Genomic DNA, 16,720 nt, shown 5'->3' on the forward strand with positions numbered 1-16,720 from the left:
TTCAAGTGCTTTGAGGTCCACAACAGTACCGCTAAGGCCCTCACTTATGCCCAATCCCAGGGAGACCCATGCCTGCCTTGCTCCAATTATAATCCACTACGCCTGTGCCTTATGTAAAAAGTGGCCCTTAGGCTAGTCCTCACCCTTCTGCCAGACTTGCAACCCTTCTTTCATGCCTGCCTCACTGGAGCCCCCCGCCACCCGGGACGAGAGCACACCCCCTCCCCTGGAAGTTGGCTTGTTGCTATGTTGCAATCAATTTCTGACCTGACCAAGATGTCAGTCCAGGTTCTAGAACGTTTATAAAACTTGTCCATCTCCACCAGTGCTCCGAACTCCTCCCACGGTGATTTGTATTCACCTGAACACCACCCTCAGAAGGGCAGATCAAGGACTAAGTCCAGGATGCCCTTGATATGCCACACCTCCTCTTCCGAGGTGGCTTTGGGGTTTGATTCAGATTCCCAGTTACTGTGATCCCGACACGGACCAGAACTCCAAACTACAGGATATGGTTGACAGTCTCATATTCGCTGTTAACTAGACCCTTAATGTTAGAGGATGCGGTCCTTCCCTACCCTCCCCAGGATCACTCATTCTCTTTCAAGAGGGTAAAACGTCCTTCCCAGACCTTTTCCAACCACATAGAATATTATTATTATTCTTTATTATTATAGCGCCATTTATTCCATGGCGCTTTACAAGTGGGGAGTGGTATACATAATAAAAACAAGTACAATAATTTTGAACAATACAAGTCACAACTGGTACAGGAGGAGAGAGGACCCTGCCCGCGAGTGCTCACAATCTACAAGGGATGGGTGAGGATACAGTAGGTGAGGGTAGAGCTGGTCATGCAGCGGTTTGGTCGATCGGTGGTTACTGCAGGTTGTAGGCTTGTCGGAAGAGGTGGGTCTTCATGTTCTTTTTGAAGGTTTCAATGGTAGGTGAGAGTCTGATATGTTGTGGTAGAGAGTTCCAGAGTAGGGTGATGCGCGAGAGAAATCTTGTATACGATTGTGGGAAGAGGAGATAAGAGGGGAGTAGAGAAGGAGGTCTTGTGAGGATCGGAGATTGCGTGTAGGTAAGTACCGGGAGACGAGGTCACAGATGTATGGAGGAGACAGGTTGTGGATGGCTTTGTATGTCATAGTTAGGCTTTTGTTCTGGAGTCTCTGGGTAATGGGGAGCCAGTGAAGGGATTGACAGAGGGGAGAGGCCGGGGAATAGCGGGGGGACAGGTGGATTAGTCGGGCAGCAGAGTTTAGAATAGATTGGAGGGGTGCGAGAGTGTTAGAGGGGAGGCCACAGAGCAGGAGGTTACAGCAGTCGAGGCGGGAGATGAGGGCATGGACTAGGGTTTTTGCAGATTCTTGGTTTAGGAATGTACGGATCCGTGAAATATTTTTGAGTTGAAGGCGGCAGGAAATGGAAAGGGCTTGGATATGTGGTTTGAAGGAGAGACCAGTGTCAAGGATTACCCCAAGACAGCGAGCTTGTGGGACTGAGGAGAGTGGGCAGCCGTTTTTCTGTAATGGATAGGTTCGATGGGGGGGGGGGGGGGGTGCGGGGTGTCGCGTGAGATGGAAAGACTATTAATTCTGTTTTGTCCTTGTTAAGTTTTAGAAATCTAGCGGAGAAGGATGAAATAGCGGGCGGACATTGAGGGATTCTGGTTAGTAGGGTGGTGATATCTGGTCCAGAGATGTAAATCTGTGTGTTGTCAGCATAGAGATGATACTGAAAATTCTATGAGCTGTCCCAGGCCAAAGGTGTAGATGGAGAAGAGCAAGGGGCCCTATAACTGAAACTTGCGGGACTCAGACAGATAGGGGGCGAGGTGAGGAGGTGGTGTGTGAGTGGGAGACGCTGAATATTCGGTCAGTTAGGTATGACGAGATCCAGGATAGGGCCAAGTCTCTGATGCCAAGGGATGAGAGGGTCAGCAGCAACAGGGAATGGTCCACTGTGTCAAAGGCAGAGGACAGGTCGTGTAGGAGGAGGATAGAGCAGTGTCTCTTGCTCTTGGCGGCTAATAGGTCATTAGTGTTCTTAGTTAAGGCAGTTTCAGTGGAGATGTGTGATCGGAAGCCTGATTGTAAGGTGTCGAAGAGGGAGCAGGAAGATAGATGGTAGGACAGTTCAAGATTGACGTGTTGTTCCAGTAGTTTTGAGTCATAGGGGAGAAGTGATGTAGGGTGATAGCTAGATACAGAGGATGGGTCAAGAGAGGGCTTTTTGAGGATAGGTGTGATTGAGGCATGTTTAAAGCTTTAGGTGAAAACACCAGTTGTTAGTGATCGGTTGAAGAGATGGGTTAGGGTTGGGATGAAGACTGTGGCGAGGTTTGGGATGAAATGGGATGGGGTCAAGTACACAGGTGGGGAGATGCGATCTTGAGTAGAGTGGAGAGTCAATCTTCTGTAATGGTGGAGAAGTTGGTTTTGGAGGTGGAGGGCTGGGTAATTCGGAGGAAGGGCTCTGGGGGTTGTTAACTAAAACTCTCTGATCTCAATCTTCTGCTTGAAAAATGAGGCAAAGTCTTCAGCTGAGATGAGTGGGGAGGGAGGAGGTGCTGGGGGACGGAGGAGAGAATTGAAGGTGTTGACTAACTGTTTAGGGTTGTGAGACAGGGAGGATATGAGAGATGAGAAGTAGGTTTGTTTTGCTGTAGCGAGTGTGGTCTTGAAAGTAGTGAGGGACTGTTTGAATGCGATGAAGTGCTCGTTGGAGTGGGAACTTTTCCATCTGTGCTCAGCAGCCCTGGAAGCGCGCCTCAGTTCTTTGGTCAGGCTGGTGTGCCAGAGCTGTCTGTTGATTTAGCGAGCTTTGGTATGTGTGATAGGGGCAAGAGATTCCAAAGCTACAGCTATTGTGGTGTTATATAGACCGGCAACGTCATCCGCATTGTGTAGGGAACTTATATCTGTGAGAGGGAGGAGGGATTCAGAGAGTGAGTGTAGAACAAGGTGTTAAAGATTTCTGCGAGGGTGTGCAAGTTTGTGGGGTGGGGATTGTAGACAAGGAGTGGAGAGGGAAGAGAATGTGAGTAGATTGTGGTCAGAAAGAGGTAAGTTAGAGAGGTTAGATAGGGAGCAGAGAGGTCCAGTGTGTGACCATCTTTGTGAGTGGCTGCAGAAGACCATTGAGTGAGGCCGAAGGAGGAAGTGAGAGATAGAAGTTTAGTGGCAGCTGAGAGGGAAATGTCAATGGGGATGTTGAAGTCGCCCATGATGATAGTGGGGATGTCCGCAGAAAGGAAATGAAGTAGCCAGGTGGTGAAGTTGTCAAAGAAGGTGGTGCTGGCCCTGGGTGGGGGTAAATGACAGCCAGTATCATGTATCAATATCATGCAATCTTCACCAAACTTTTAGAAAGGCGTTTCTCTGGTGGGCAACAACTGGATATTCTTTGTCCATTCGGTTTCCCGGCTGTCCTCCAAGACAGTTCTGTCTCTGCCAGACGGGTCCTCCGTTAAGGACTCCACTGACACAGATTGAATCCCTGGTTAAGTCAGCTTTTGAAGTTGTTGGTGCCTCACTCTGTCACGTCTTCTCTTCCAAATGGGTAGCCAAGTCCGTATCCGCCTGGGAAAAACTCCTTCGAAAGATATTTTATAAGCCACCTCTCCTGATGAGCTAGCTGACCTAGCAGATCAAATTTCGCACGCTGGCAAATATAAACTGATGACGTTATATGACGTCTCCAGTTGCTCTTCTTGGGTTACCTTCCATACGGAAGTTTCTTTAGTTGAAGGCCTGGAATGCTGTTTAACATTCCAAGAAGTCTCTTACCAATCTTCTGTTCCAGGGTCCTAGGCTTTTTGGGTCCAAGTTGGACCAGATAATTTTAAACGCTACTGGCGGTAAGAGCACTTCCCTTCCTAAGCCAAAAGGCCCCTTCACCAGGAGCCCTTCTCTCAAGTTTCGTTCCTTTTGTCCTTCCTCCGGGCCTCCCATCAGTAAGTAGTCCTTTGAGCCAGCCCCTCACTGACATCCAAAAGGTCAATCCTCAAAGCCCTTAGGGTCCTGATCCAACAGATTTTCCTCAACATGACATCACACCCACCTGGCAATTCTCCCAAGGTGGGGGCCAGCTTTTCTTCCGGGAATCATGGTGGTTGGTGGTCGACGCCTGGCTCAGAGAGATTGTTGGCTCAGAGAGATTCTCAGGTTACAAGATCAAATTTTCCTTTGAACAGAGGTTATCGTACCCGTTCACTCTCACGAATGCTTTTCAGAGTTTTACTCCAATGTCTTCGTGGTACCAAAGACGGACGATTCCCTTCGTCTGATTCTGTATATCAAATGGTTAAGCTGTCGAGTCCGTCACTTCCGGATGGAGTCTCTACGCTCAGTAATTGCCTCTATGGAACCCGATGAATTTCTGTGCTAGATGGCCATTCAGCATGCTTACTTGCACATCCCTATTTGCGCCCCACATCAGATATTTCTCTGGTTCACGGCTCAGGAGGAGCACTACCAGTTCACAGCCCTTCCCTTCAGTCTGGCCTCTGCCCCCAATGTGTTTACAAAGGTTATGGCAACTGTCATGTCCATTCTTCAGTCCAAGGGGATACTCCTCATCCCTTACCTGGACGATCTGTTGATCAAGGGACTGTCCTCCTGAGATTGTCGCCAGAGTCTTCAGATCATTCTGGACACTCTTGCCCATCTCGGCTGGATAGTCAACAGGTAAAATTCTTCCCTGATCCCGTCTCGACATCTGGTGTTCTAGGTCATGCTGTTAAACACCGCTCGCGCCAAGATCTTCCAGAGGAGAAATTCTCATCTCTACACCTGGGGATCCGCTCCCTGAGACTGCCATTTCCACATCCCCTGCATGAGCGTACTGAGGAAGATGATTGCTTCCATGGAAACTACCCTTTGCCCAGTTCCATGCTTGTTCAACTGGCCCTCCTTTCATCTTGGGACAAGAGCATCTCTTCCCTGGACCGTCCCATTCTGCTACCCCTTTGGGTGAGTCAGTCTCTGACATGGTGGACCCTCCCTGCCTTTCTACACAGGAAATCGTATCTTCCTCTCTGCTGGCAAGTCATTACCACTGGTGCCAGTCTCCTTGGAGGGGGAGTGGTTTTTCTCTAAGCACAGCTCTGGGTCACTGGAATCCTCAGGAGCCCGCTCTTGTCATCAGTTTGCTGGATAACAGAGCAATTTACCTCTCCCTTCTCCACTGGCAGAATCACCTTGTGGGTCATCCAGTTCACGTTCAGTATGCCATAGCGTATATAAATCACCATGGTGGGATGTTCAGCAAGTCAGTTATGGTGGCAGTAGCAAGGATTTTGCTTTGGGCAGAACGCCATACACCAGCAATATCAGCAGACCACATTCCGGGGTTGGATAATTGGGCCACCAACCTTACTGAGTCATCAGGGTCTCACCTCGGGCGAGTGGTCTCTCAACACCGCCTTCTTCGACCAGATCTGTCAAAGATGGGGCACCCCGGACGTCGATCTGATGGTGTCTCAAATGAATCACAAGATGCCTCGTTTCGTAGCCAGGTACTGTGACCCCCTAGCCACACTTGGTTATGGCACTTGGGTCATTCCTTGGTCTCAATTTCAGCTGCTGTATCTTTTTCCTCCTCCTGCTGATTGAGTCATAAAAAAATTAAGTTGGAGGGGGTTCCAGTAATCCTGGTAGCTTCGGATTGGCCCAGAAGGGCCTGGAACGCGGAGTTGGTAAATCTGCTCGCGGAAGTCCGCTGGAGGCTTCCAGGCCTACTCTTACAGGGCTCCCTCTTCCACCAGAGTTCTCTGTCTCTGAATTTATTGGCATGTCTGTGGGGCCGCCGTTTTGAGGGAGGCTGGATTTTCTCTTCAGGACATAGACGAGAAATGCGAGAAAGCTTGCGTCCTCACGCACTTGTCATACAGATATTGGAAGGCCTTCTTTCGTTGGAGTAAAGACAATAAATCCTTCCTATGACCTTTTTCCTTACGTCCAAACTGGCCTCTCATTCCCAGGTAAAGACCTTCCTTCAGGGTGTCTCTCACCTGGTGCCTCATTATCGTCCTCAATTGGGACACTGCAACCTCCCTGGTTGGGCCTACGTGCCTTTTGTTGGGCTTGTACAAAGTTATGTTTTTGTTGCTTCTCCTACTGCTTTACTACTAACTGATGAGCTTTGTGCCAGTCAGTGGGTGTGTACTGCTTTTTTTTTTTGCATTTGTGTCAGCCTGCTACCGACAGCAGCATACATCCATGGTTACCTGTGTTCCCCAATGAAGGCTCCAAGAAAGATTTTACGATGAGTATAAAATATCCCTCTATTTTCACAATTTTTAAAGTTCTAGAATGTATACTTTTCAGAGTTTGGTACCATGGTTGGAATTGCATTAGCCATGATGTTTGGTTATGAACCAGTACCATTGCTAGGCAGCGCCACCTACTTTGGTCACCTTGATTCACTGACTTGCTTTTTATCTTTTCCTGTTAATATTGACCATGATGCAGATTCTCCATCTGCCTTGAGGAAATTTACAGAATTAAATCTGAAGATTGCTTTTACTTTTCCCAGGATTTCTCATACGTATATAAAGCAGAAACCTGTCAAGTAATGGTGGGTTGTACCATGTTTGCTCCCTTGAAGACTCTACCCAGCCAGTTTTTGCCACCCATCAAATTGTCAGATGAGTGCATTTACCGTCCTAGTTGGACTGTTGGGAAATTGGACCTGCTCCCCCCAGTACCCTCAATGCCTTTTATCAAAGACGGGTAAGTTCTCCTATGTATGGCAATCTAACTTACACTTTTTTCAAGAAGCTGTTCATGTTTGTGTCTCACACTTCTGCATCTAAGAAGTGTTAGTAGTTTGTGACCATGGAGGCATGTAAATTCTGGAAAACAATAGTATGTTTCTTAAGATTATTTGCCAATTTTCTTTGATTTTATATTTCGTGGGGGGGCAGGTTTTTTCCTGAACTGACATTTAATTTTTCCTTTTTTGTTAGGAATATCTCTAGCGTCAGCAGTGCAATTGACCAAGAATATGTTCAGACGTACACACCACAAACCCATACGCCATTTGGAATGTCAAACAGTGCCCCACCAAGTAATGGCGGAGCAGGCATTCTACCTTCTCCTGCCACACCTCGCTTTTCAGCTCCCACTCCACGAACGCCAAGAACTCCTCGTACCCCAAGAGCAGGTCCAGCCAGTGTTCAAGGATCTGTCAAATATGAGAACTCCGATTTGTACTCTCCAGCCTCTACACCCTCGACATGCAGACCCTTGAACTCAGTCGAACCAGCAACTGTTCCATCGATACCCGAGGCACACAGCCTCTACGTCAACCTGATCCTTTCAGAATCCGTAATGAATCTTTTCAAAGATTGCAATTTTGACAGCTGCTGCATATGTGTGTGCAACATGAACATTAAAGGCGCAGACGTCGGCGTGTATATTCCTGACCCCACCCAAGAAGTGCAGTACCGCTGCACCTGTGGCTTCAGTGCAGTGATGAATCGCAAGTTTGGTAACAACTCTGGCTTGTTTTTAGAGGATGAGTTGGATATAATTGGCAGACATACAGAATGTTCTAAGGAAGTGGAAAAGCGCTTTGATGCCCTTCGAGCTGCAGGAGCTGGTCGTGGGGTGCTAAAGGATACTGAAAAAATGCCAGATGAATTAATACTACTTTTACATGACCAGTGCACTAATTTATTCTCTCCGTTTGGAATTATGGATGAAGAGCCAGCAAAAAAACCCAGCATTGTGAATTACGCGGCTCGTGTGGAAGAACAAGACTGCTGTAATGATTGCTACTTGGCACTGGAGCACGGCCGACAGTTTATGGATAACATGTCTGGAGGTAAAGTGGATGAAGCACTTGTCAGAAGTTCTTGCTTACATCGCTGGTCTAAAAGAAATGGTGAGTGTTTTAATTTGATGTATTTTATCAATGTTGCTAGTTTGGGTCTAGGCCAGTGTTCATCATGGAGGTTTGAAGGAATATGTCATGTGATTTATACTGCCCAAATTGCGGCTGCAGTCAGTGGAACAACGGTGGCCGGAGTTGTACTATTGGATGGTGCTCTCTATGTGAGGGAATTTCAGCCACCTCTCCACTGACAGCTGAACTCACTCTGTCTGTTATTAACAATGCATTAAACAGCAGAAAGAAGTAAAATGTAAGAAAAAAGTGTTTTTTTTTTTTCTTTTCATTTTTTTTGGGGGGGGGGGGGGAGGTTGAGATGGGTGGTCGCAAGTTTGGTATTGTTGTACTCCTATTGACCTGAATTGTATGGATCTCTTGTATCAAATAATGAATGCTGTAAATGCAAACCCCCAAAAAATGATGGGGGTATTTTTTTTTTTCTTTCAATTTTTACTATACTTAGATTTTTTTTCTTTGTTTTTCAGTACGTTATATAGTGATATGGTGCCATTCCTCTTTTTTAGTAATTGCATAGTAATGTAAATTGTATCATGCAAAACACAACCCCTCGTATGGCTACATTGATGGAAAAAAATTAACAAGTTAGGACCCTTGGAAGAAAGGGAGTAAAAAAAAAATAAAAAAATAAACCCCTCAAATTAAATTTTCTCCTTCTGACAACCCTCGCACCACTAATGCACGTGGAAGTGTAGTGCTGTCAATCAGAAGTGTGTGGGGGAGCCCAGTATGCAAATGAGATGGTGTACTGGTATGCCAAATTTTGGCCATGCCAAGGTGTAGCAAAGCTATTTACATATGAATAAGGGAAGTTATTTTCTCAGGCACTGTACCAACAACAGGTACAGTGCTAGTGTGGTTGTTCGAGTCTATTTTCCCTAAAGCACTGTATAGCCCATTTAAAATGCATTTTGGGAGTGACTGATTTTAATAATAAAAAAAAAAAAGTTGTAAAAAATGTGAATTGTAATGTTTTACTACAGTCTTCTGTCTAGAGTACATGGTGATTGTGTCCTAAACATGTCCGCATGTGACTCCAGACTTTCACAGCTCCAAATAAAGAAAAAAAAAATGTGAGAATTTGATGCCAAACCATGAACAGTACTGTGTGATCCGACGGATGGCAGCAGTCACATGCGATCACTTGTAATATCACTCCAGGACACATGACAAAAGGCCTTGGGCTACCAGATTAGCAGCACTGGAGCAGAAAGATTTTCATTAGAAACCATGGAGAGACTCTTGACCCCCTTCCACTGTAGCAAGCTGTAACTTTGATTTCTACATCACCATATGCTATTGACATATACAGGGTTATGTTCCACTTCCTACACAGTGCACTGCCTGCATGAAGCTGAAAAGAGCCCCCACGGATCAGACATTGATGATATGCTGTCTGCATCTGAGGGGCAGCCATCTAAATGAATGGGGCTGCCTTTGTGTGTAAATTCTGCCCGGTCTAGGCATAAGTGCAGTGTTGCTCATTAGCAATCTTCTCCATGTTTTGCTTTGCAGCAGTAGACTCAAGCAAGCAATGTTCCCAAGACATCCTCCGGATGCTTCTTTCTCTGCAACCTGTCTTGCAAGATGCTGTTCAAAAGAAGCGAACTGTACGATCGTGGGGCGTTCAGGGGCCCTTAACCTGGCAACAGTTTCACAAAATGGCTGGCCGTGGCTCTTATGGTAAGTCAAGTTTTAATCTTTGGAAATGCCGCAACACAAAATCCGCATAGTCTGTAGTAAAGGTACCTTCACACTGAACGATATCGCTAGCGATCCGTGACGTTGCAGTGTCCTGGCTAGCAATATCGTTCAGTTTGACAGGCAGCAGCGATCTGGATCCTGCTGTGACATCGTTGGTCGCTGCAGAAAGTCCAGAACTTTATTTTGTCGCTGGACTCCCTGCAGACATCGCTGAATCGGCGTGTGTGACGCCGATTCAGCGATGTCTTCACTGGTAACCAGGGTAAACATCGGGTTACTAAGCGCAGGGCCGCGCTTAATAACCCGATGTTTACCCTGGTTACCAGCGTAAAAGTTTAAAAAAAAAAAAAAAAAAAAGTACATACTTACCTTCCGCTGTCTGTCCCTCGCTGTGCTTCTCTGCAGTGTGAGTGCCGGCCAGCCAGAAAGCAGAGCACAGCGATGACGTCACCGCTCTGCTTTCCGGCCGCTGTGCTTACACAATGCAGGAAAGCACAGCGCCGGGGGACAGACAGCGGAAGGTAAGTATGTACTTTTTTTTTTTTTTACTTTTACGCTGGTAACCAGGGTAAACATTGGGTTACTAAGCGCGGCCCTGCGCTTAGTAACCCGATGTTTACCCTGGTTACCGGCATCGTTGGTCGCTGGAGAGCTGTCTGTGTGACAGCTCTCCAGCGACCAAACAGCGACGCTGCAGCGATCCGGATCGTTGTCTGGATCGCTGCAGCGTCGTTTAGTGTGAAGGCACCTTTATACATTGCAACTTGCACGTCACACGGTGAGTCAATCATAAGCCAAATAGCATGGAAGTCAGTAGCTAGCGATGGTGCATGCATACAGTATGTAGTGACTCGGCTGAGACACTGGCACCCTACAGTCTAAGCAGAACTTCCACACCCGCTTTTACTGAAATGTTTGTGTTTGTGCGTCTCTAGGAACAGATGAATCCCCAGAACCACTGCCAATCCCCACATTTATGGTTGGATACGATTATGACTTTTTGGTGCTGTCTCCCTTTGCTCTGCCTTACTGGGAAAGGCTGATGCTAGAACCTTATGGGTCTCAACGAGACATTGCATATGTTGTGGTCTGCCCAGAGAATGAGGCTCTTCTAAATGGAGCCAAGAGTTTCTTTCAGGATCTTACTGCTATGTATGAGGTAAGATTGTTGCATCTAGTTGACTCCTTTTATAAATTGCTTAGTATTGTGAGTTCATTTTTTAAAGCCCCCCATACACATTAGCAATCGGTGGATTCGGCTGATAGTCTGTATGGCGGTCTGTACAATTCATTATCAAAGATCCGACATGTCAGATTCTGAACTACTGATCCTTTTGTTCTTCCAGAAATAAGCTCTCTTGGCGAGAACAGACACACTGTGCTGACCAAGCGCTCTTGTATGGAGAGCCAACTGAGATGGCCACCATACGAACGATCCGCCGAACCATTGACCGCTATCTAATGTATATGGCGGGCTTGTCTGTTCCTTATAGTGTGGTAATATAGGGCCCCATATGGCACTGGCCTGCTAAATGTATTTGTGTTTACTTTGTCGCCTCATTGGGGTACACAGGACCATGGGTGTTATGCTGCTGTCCACTAGGAGGCGACACTATGCATAATCTGAAAAAGATTAACCGTGGCTCCTCCTCTGCAGTATACACCCCTGGACGGCGTCAGCCTTCTCCAGTTTTTGCTTAGTGTTGCATAGGAGGCACACCTAAATTTTTTTTTTTACTGTTTTTTTCTACAGATGAAGAAAAGTGGGTCTCCTGTGAGACTCCCGGCATGGCTCCTTCTTCGGCCCCCTATTATGGGGTGCCTGGTTGAAGTTGAGATGGCTATTCCCCATGTCGCTCCTTCCCCAGTCCCTCGGGTGCTGGTTCGAAGTCGAGACCCCCCTCCTTCCCCAATTCCTTTTGGTTTCTGGGTTGAGGTCGAGGCGAGGATAAAGCCCCCTGACGGTGACAGCAGCACCCTCCCTAATCCAACTCAGGGGGCATTCGGTTGAGACGCCTCAGGTAGGGCCTGTATAGGCAGCACTCTGCAGCTCCCAGCAATGGGCCAGCACACTGCGCCTGCATCCAGGGACCCCAGCCCAGCTGCGGGCTCCTGTCGGGGCCGGGGGGAGTGCAGGCAGGCATGGCACAATAGACACACGGGTCTCTGCAGCATCACGAGTTCTATACTGCTTCAGGGGGACCCCTTACAGGGCCCTCCCTTCCGCTTATAGCCCCACCGCCATCCTGCTTTTAAATCCGGGGGGGGATTGTCCGGTTCAGACTCGACCCCCTCCCCGGACTTTCGCGCCGGCCTAGAGCCTTTCTGGGCATCAGACATCTAATTTAGGCCGCGGCTTCGGCCTAGCTGAAGCCCCCCCCGGATGACAAATGACACTCTACAGCAGGGGTATCAAACTGCATTCCTCGAGGGCCGCAAACCATGCGTGTTTTCAAGATTTCCTTAGCATTGCACAAGGTGCTGCAATCATTGTGTGTAGTTGATTAAATTATCACCTGTGCAGTACAAGGAAATCCTGAAAAGATGACCTGTTTGCAGCCCTCGAGGAATGCAGTTTGACACCCCTGCTCTACAGTGTCATAGTGGGGGGCGGATCGAGACAGAAAGGGCGCGTTTTTACACAGCTTTGCCGCCTTTTTTTCAGCTCTCCGCCCCTTCAACCCCTTCCTCTTCTCCTCGGCTGCCATTTCTACTGCAGCAAGGATTAACCCTGCATCTCCCGGGTCAGTAAGGCTAGGTCAGCCAGTCTCTGGGAGTTGTGGACCTAGGGGCAAACTGGTGGGGTAAGATCACAGCTGGGTTGTTTTACTCTGCTGTGAATCCATATTCCCTATAAGGCTCCCCTATACAGGTCCTTCTCAAAAAATTAGCATATAGTGTTAAATTTCATTATTTACCATAATGTAATGATTACAATTAAACTTTCATATATTATAGATTCATTATCCACCAACTGAAATTTGTCAGGTCTTTTATTGTTTTAATACTGATGATTTTGGCATACAACTCCTGATAACCCAAAAAACCTGTCTCAATAAATTAGCATATCAAGAAAAGGTTCTCTAAACGACCTATTACCCTAATCTTCTGAATCAACTAATTAACTCTAAACACATGCAAAAGATACCTGAGGCTTTTATAAACTCCCTGCCTGGTTCATTACTCAAAACCCCCATCATGGGTAAGACTAGCGACCTGACAGATGTCAAGAAGGCCATCATTGACACCCTCAAGCAAGAGGGTAAGACCCAGAAAGAAATTTCTCAACAAATAGGCTGTTCCCAGAGTGCTGTATCAAGGCACCTCAATGGTAAGTCTGTTGGAAGGAAACAATGTGGCAGAAAACGCTGTACAACGAGAAGAGGAGACCGGACCCTGAGGAAGATTGTGGAGAAGGACCGATTCCAGACCTTGGGGAACCTGAGGAAGCAGTGGACTGAGTCTGGTGTGGAAACATCCAGAGCCACCGTGCACAGGCGTGTGCAGGAAATGGGCTACAGGTGCCGCATTCCCCAGGTAAAGCCACTTTTGAGCTACAGAGAAGCAGCACTGGACTGTTGCTAAGTGGTCCCAAGTACTTTTTTCTGATGAAAGCAAATTTTGCATGTCATTCGGAAATCAAGGTGCCAGAGTCTGGAGGAAGACTGGGGAGAAGGAAATGCCAAAATGCCTGAAGTCCAGTGTCAAGTACCCACAGTCAGTGATGGTGTGGGGTGCCATGTCAGCTGCTGGTGTTGGTCCACTGTGTTTCATCAAGGGCAGGGTCAATGCAGCTAGCTATCAGTAGATTTGGAGCACTTCATGCTTCCATCGGCTGAAATGCTTTATGGAGATGAAGATTTCATTTTTCAGCACGACCTGGCACCTGCTCACAGTGCCAAAACCACTGGTAAATGGTTTACTGACCATGGTATTACTGTGCTCAATTGGCCTGCCAACTCTCCTGACCTGAACCCCATAGAGAATCTGTGGGATATTGTGAAGAGAAAGTTGAGAGACGCAAGACCCAACACTCTGGATGAGCTTAAGGCCGCTATTGAAGCATCCTGGGCCTCCATAACATCTCAGCAGTGTCACAGGCTGATTGCCTCCATGCCACGCCGCATTGAAGCAGTCATTTCTGCCAAAGGATTCCCGACCAAGTATTGAGTGCATAACTGAACATTATTATTTGTTGGTTTTTTTGTTTGTTATTAAAAAACACTTTTATTTGATTGGATGGGTGAAATATGCTAATTTATTGAGACAGGTTTTTTGGGTTATCAGGAGTTGTATGCCAAAATCATCAGTATTAAAACAATAAAAGACCTGACAAATTTCAGTTGGTGGATAATGAATCTATAATATATGAAAGTTTAATTGTAATCATTACATTATGGTAAATAATGAAATTTAACACTATATGCTAATTTTTTGAGAAGGACCTGTATGTTCCTCTGCATAGCTACCCCTGTAAGGTCCTCTGCATAGCCAGTCATCCTGCACTCTGTGCACTATGCCAGGCTCAAGGTCCAAGAGAACCAGGCAGGACTGCTATTATGCATTCTGCACAGCCTGCAGGACCGCTCTCCCCAGTGGCAGCACGTACCCACACTGCCAGGACTGCACTCAGACTACTGTGTCAGAGCCCCAAGAAGCCCCTGCCAATGCTTCGGTGTCCAATGCGATGCCGGAATGGGTCACTCAGATGTCGCAATCTATGATGCAGTCTATAGATAACCTAACCTCCACATTGCTTCAGGCTCTGCAGAATCATGTCTTGGCTATGACTGTTAAACAGCAAAGCGAAAGCTTGACTCAGGGACAGGACGACCCTGGCACATCCACGTCTAGGTCAGGACGCAAGCGGACCCATAGGTCAAGTCCATCTGCGTCATCCCATAGCACACGGTCATCCCCTTCTAGGGAGAGACGCCGTAGTTCCAGGTCATCTAGACCGTCCCCTTCCAGGGGCAGACAATGCAGATCTCCGCAATCCCCGACCAGAGAAGGCCTCCGCCCCAGCTCACCCAGCAGGGGACGCCTCAGTGATACACAGGATTCGGAAGGCATCTATGACTCCGACTCAGACAAGGAAACGGAGGGGTCCCTGATCCCAATCCCCCCTAGAAATACAGCGCTAGTTGAGGACTTAATCTCTTCCATCCATTGGGTGCTGGACATTTCTGATCAGCCACCCGAGGCCCCAGAACACAAGATTTCCTTTGAAGGACCTCTGAAGCTTAAGGTTTTCTCAAACCACTCAGCGTTTAAGGCAATCCTTAAAAAACAAGGCGAGGTACCCCTTCTCGCAGAAGGATACCAAGGACTGGACAGACCCACCCGAAGTGGACCCCCCAGTCTCTAGACTAGCAGCACAGACCCTCCTTTCACTGCCAGATAGCTCAACCCTCAGGTACGCAGCAGACCAGCAGGTAAAACTCATGGCTCGTTCAATTTTTCGAGGCTGTAGGGGCATCCCTGGCTTCCGCGTTCGCTTCAGTTTGGGCTGCCAAGGCCATTCTGGCCTGGGCCAAAAATTTACAAGCTGGCCTCCAAACATCCGCTCCTGAGCTGTCGTACCAAGCGGTTCAAATGGCTGTCGTAGCAGATTACATGCTTCATGCAGCCCGGATTCAGCAAGGGGTGTAGTGGGGATAGCATCAAACGCCATCACAATTCGGTGTATCCTCTAGCTGCGGGAAAGGAAAGCGGACGCAGCCTCAAAGAAGTCCCTCACGCACCTCTCCTACCTCAGTGGGCGACTTTTCGGTGAACAGTTGGACACGATGATATCCAACGCCACCGGGGGTAAGAGTACCTCTCTTTCCTAACTGAAACCTAAACGCACTTACAAGAAACGTAACCAAACTCGATTCCGATCCTTTCGGAACTCCTCGGGTTGGTTGGTCTTGCGTCCAGCACAAAATCGTAACCCTTCCCCACGCAGGGGCAACTCACGATCGACGCAAAGGTCGGACAAGACCTGGCAGTCAAAAGCAGGCCAGTCTAAGCCCAGAGGAGGAAAATCTCAGACTTTCTCCTCATCATGACTCACGCACTCTGGAAGACACCACACCTGTAGGCGGCCGACTTTTTCTCTTTTATCAAGTCTGGCTGCTAATATCTTCCGGATACAGGATAGAGTTCACCTCCAACCCACCGGACCGATTCTTCCTCTCTGTCCCCCCAAAGGCTCGTGCCTTCTGACAGTCTCCTCGCCTTTTCAAGCAGGAGTCTTTGTACCGCTCCGCACGGCCGAGCGCTTCCGAGAGTTCTACTCCAATCTATTCGTATTCCCCAAGAAAGGAGGCAGCGTCCGGCCCATACTGGACCTAAAACAACTCAACAAATATGTACGGGTCCGTCACTTCCGCATGGAGTCCCTTCGGTCCATCATTGCGTCCATGGAGAAGGGAGAATATCTCGCCCCCATAGACATAGAAGACGCATACCTGCATATGCCGATTGCACCTGCCCATCAGAGGTTTCTCAGGTTCGCAATCGACCAGGACCACTACCAGTTCGTGGCTCTCCCATTCGGACTTGCCACGGCTCCCAGAGTGTTTACCAAAGTCATGGCAGCCACCATGGACGTCCTGCACTCCAGAGGCATAGTAGTCGTTCCATACCGGGATTATCTACTCATCAAGGCTCCTCCCACCTTCAAGGACTGCGAGCTCAGTCTCTCAATCACAATCGACACTCTGAGTCGCATGGGCTGGGTAGTCAACCTACAAAAGTCATCAACAACCCCGAGTCAGTCTCTGACATTCCTGGGAATGCTGTTCTACACCTCCAGGGGTCTAGTGCTCCTTCCCAAGGACAAGGCACTGGCTCTCCGCCTAGGAATTTCGCATCCTCCTCCGCAAACCCCCTCGATCTCTCCGGTTTGCCATGAGAGTCCTCGGCAGGATGGGGGCAGCAATAGAAGCGGTCTCTTTTGCCCAGTTTCACCTAAGGCCTCTCCTAAAGTCCTGGGACAAGAACCCTTTCTCTCTCGACAGGGAGTTCCGGCTAACATCGTCAACCAAGAGGTCCCTGCACTGGTGGCTCAAGCCAACCTCGCTAGCAAAGGGGAAATTCTTTCTCACAT

General features: G+C 48.0%; 1 protein-coding gene across 2 annotated transcripts in view; it reads left to right on the forward strand.

Annotated features, from left to right (window-relative positions):
* The window catches only part of MED13 (mediator complex subunit 13), a 154,180-nt gene that overhangs the window by 98,703 nt on the left and 38,757 nt on the right, over positions 1-16,720 (forward strand). For both annotated transcript variants that reach the window (XM_069757207.1, XM_069757208.1), the window contains exons 15-18: positions 6,544-6,740; positions 6,977-7,896; positions 9,436-9,603; positions 10,560-10,783. In XM_069757207.1, the coding sequence (XP_069613308.1) occupies positions 6,544-6,740; positions 6,977-7,896; positions 9,436-9,603; positions 10,560-10,783 (1,509 nt within the window). The remainder of the gene's footprint in view (positions 1-6,543; positions 6,741-6,976; positions 7,897-9,435; positions 9,604-10,559; positions 10,784-16,720) is intronic.

Source organism: Ranitomeya imitator, chromosome 3 (assembly GCF_032444005.1).
Source record: "Ranitomeya imitator isolate aRanImi1 chromosome 3, aRanImi1.pri, whole genome shotgun sequence".
Lineage (NCBI taxonomy): Eukaryota > Metazoa > Chordata > Amphibia > Anura > Dendrobatidae > Ranitomeya > Ranitomeya imitator.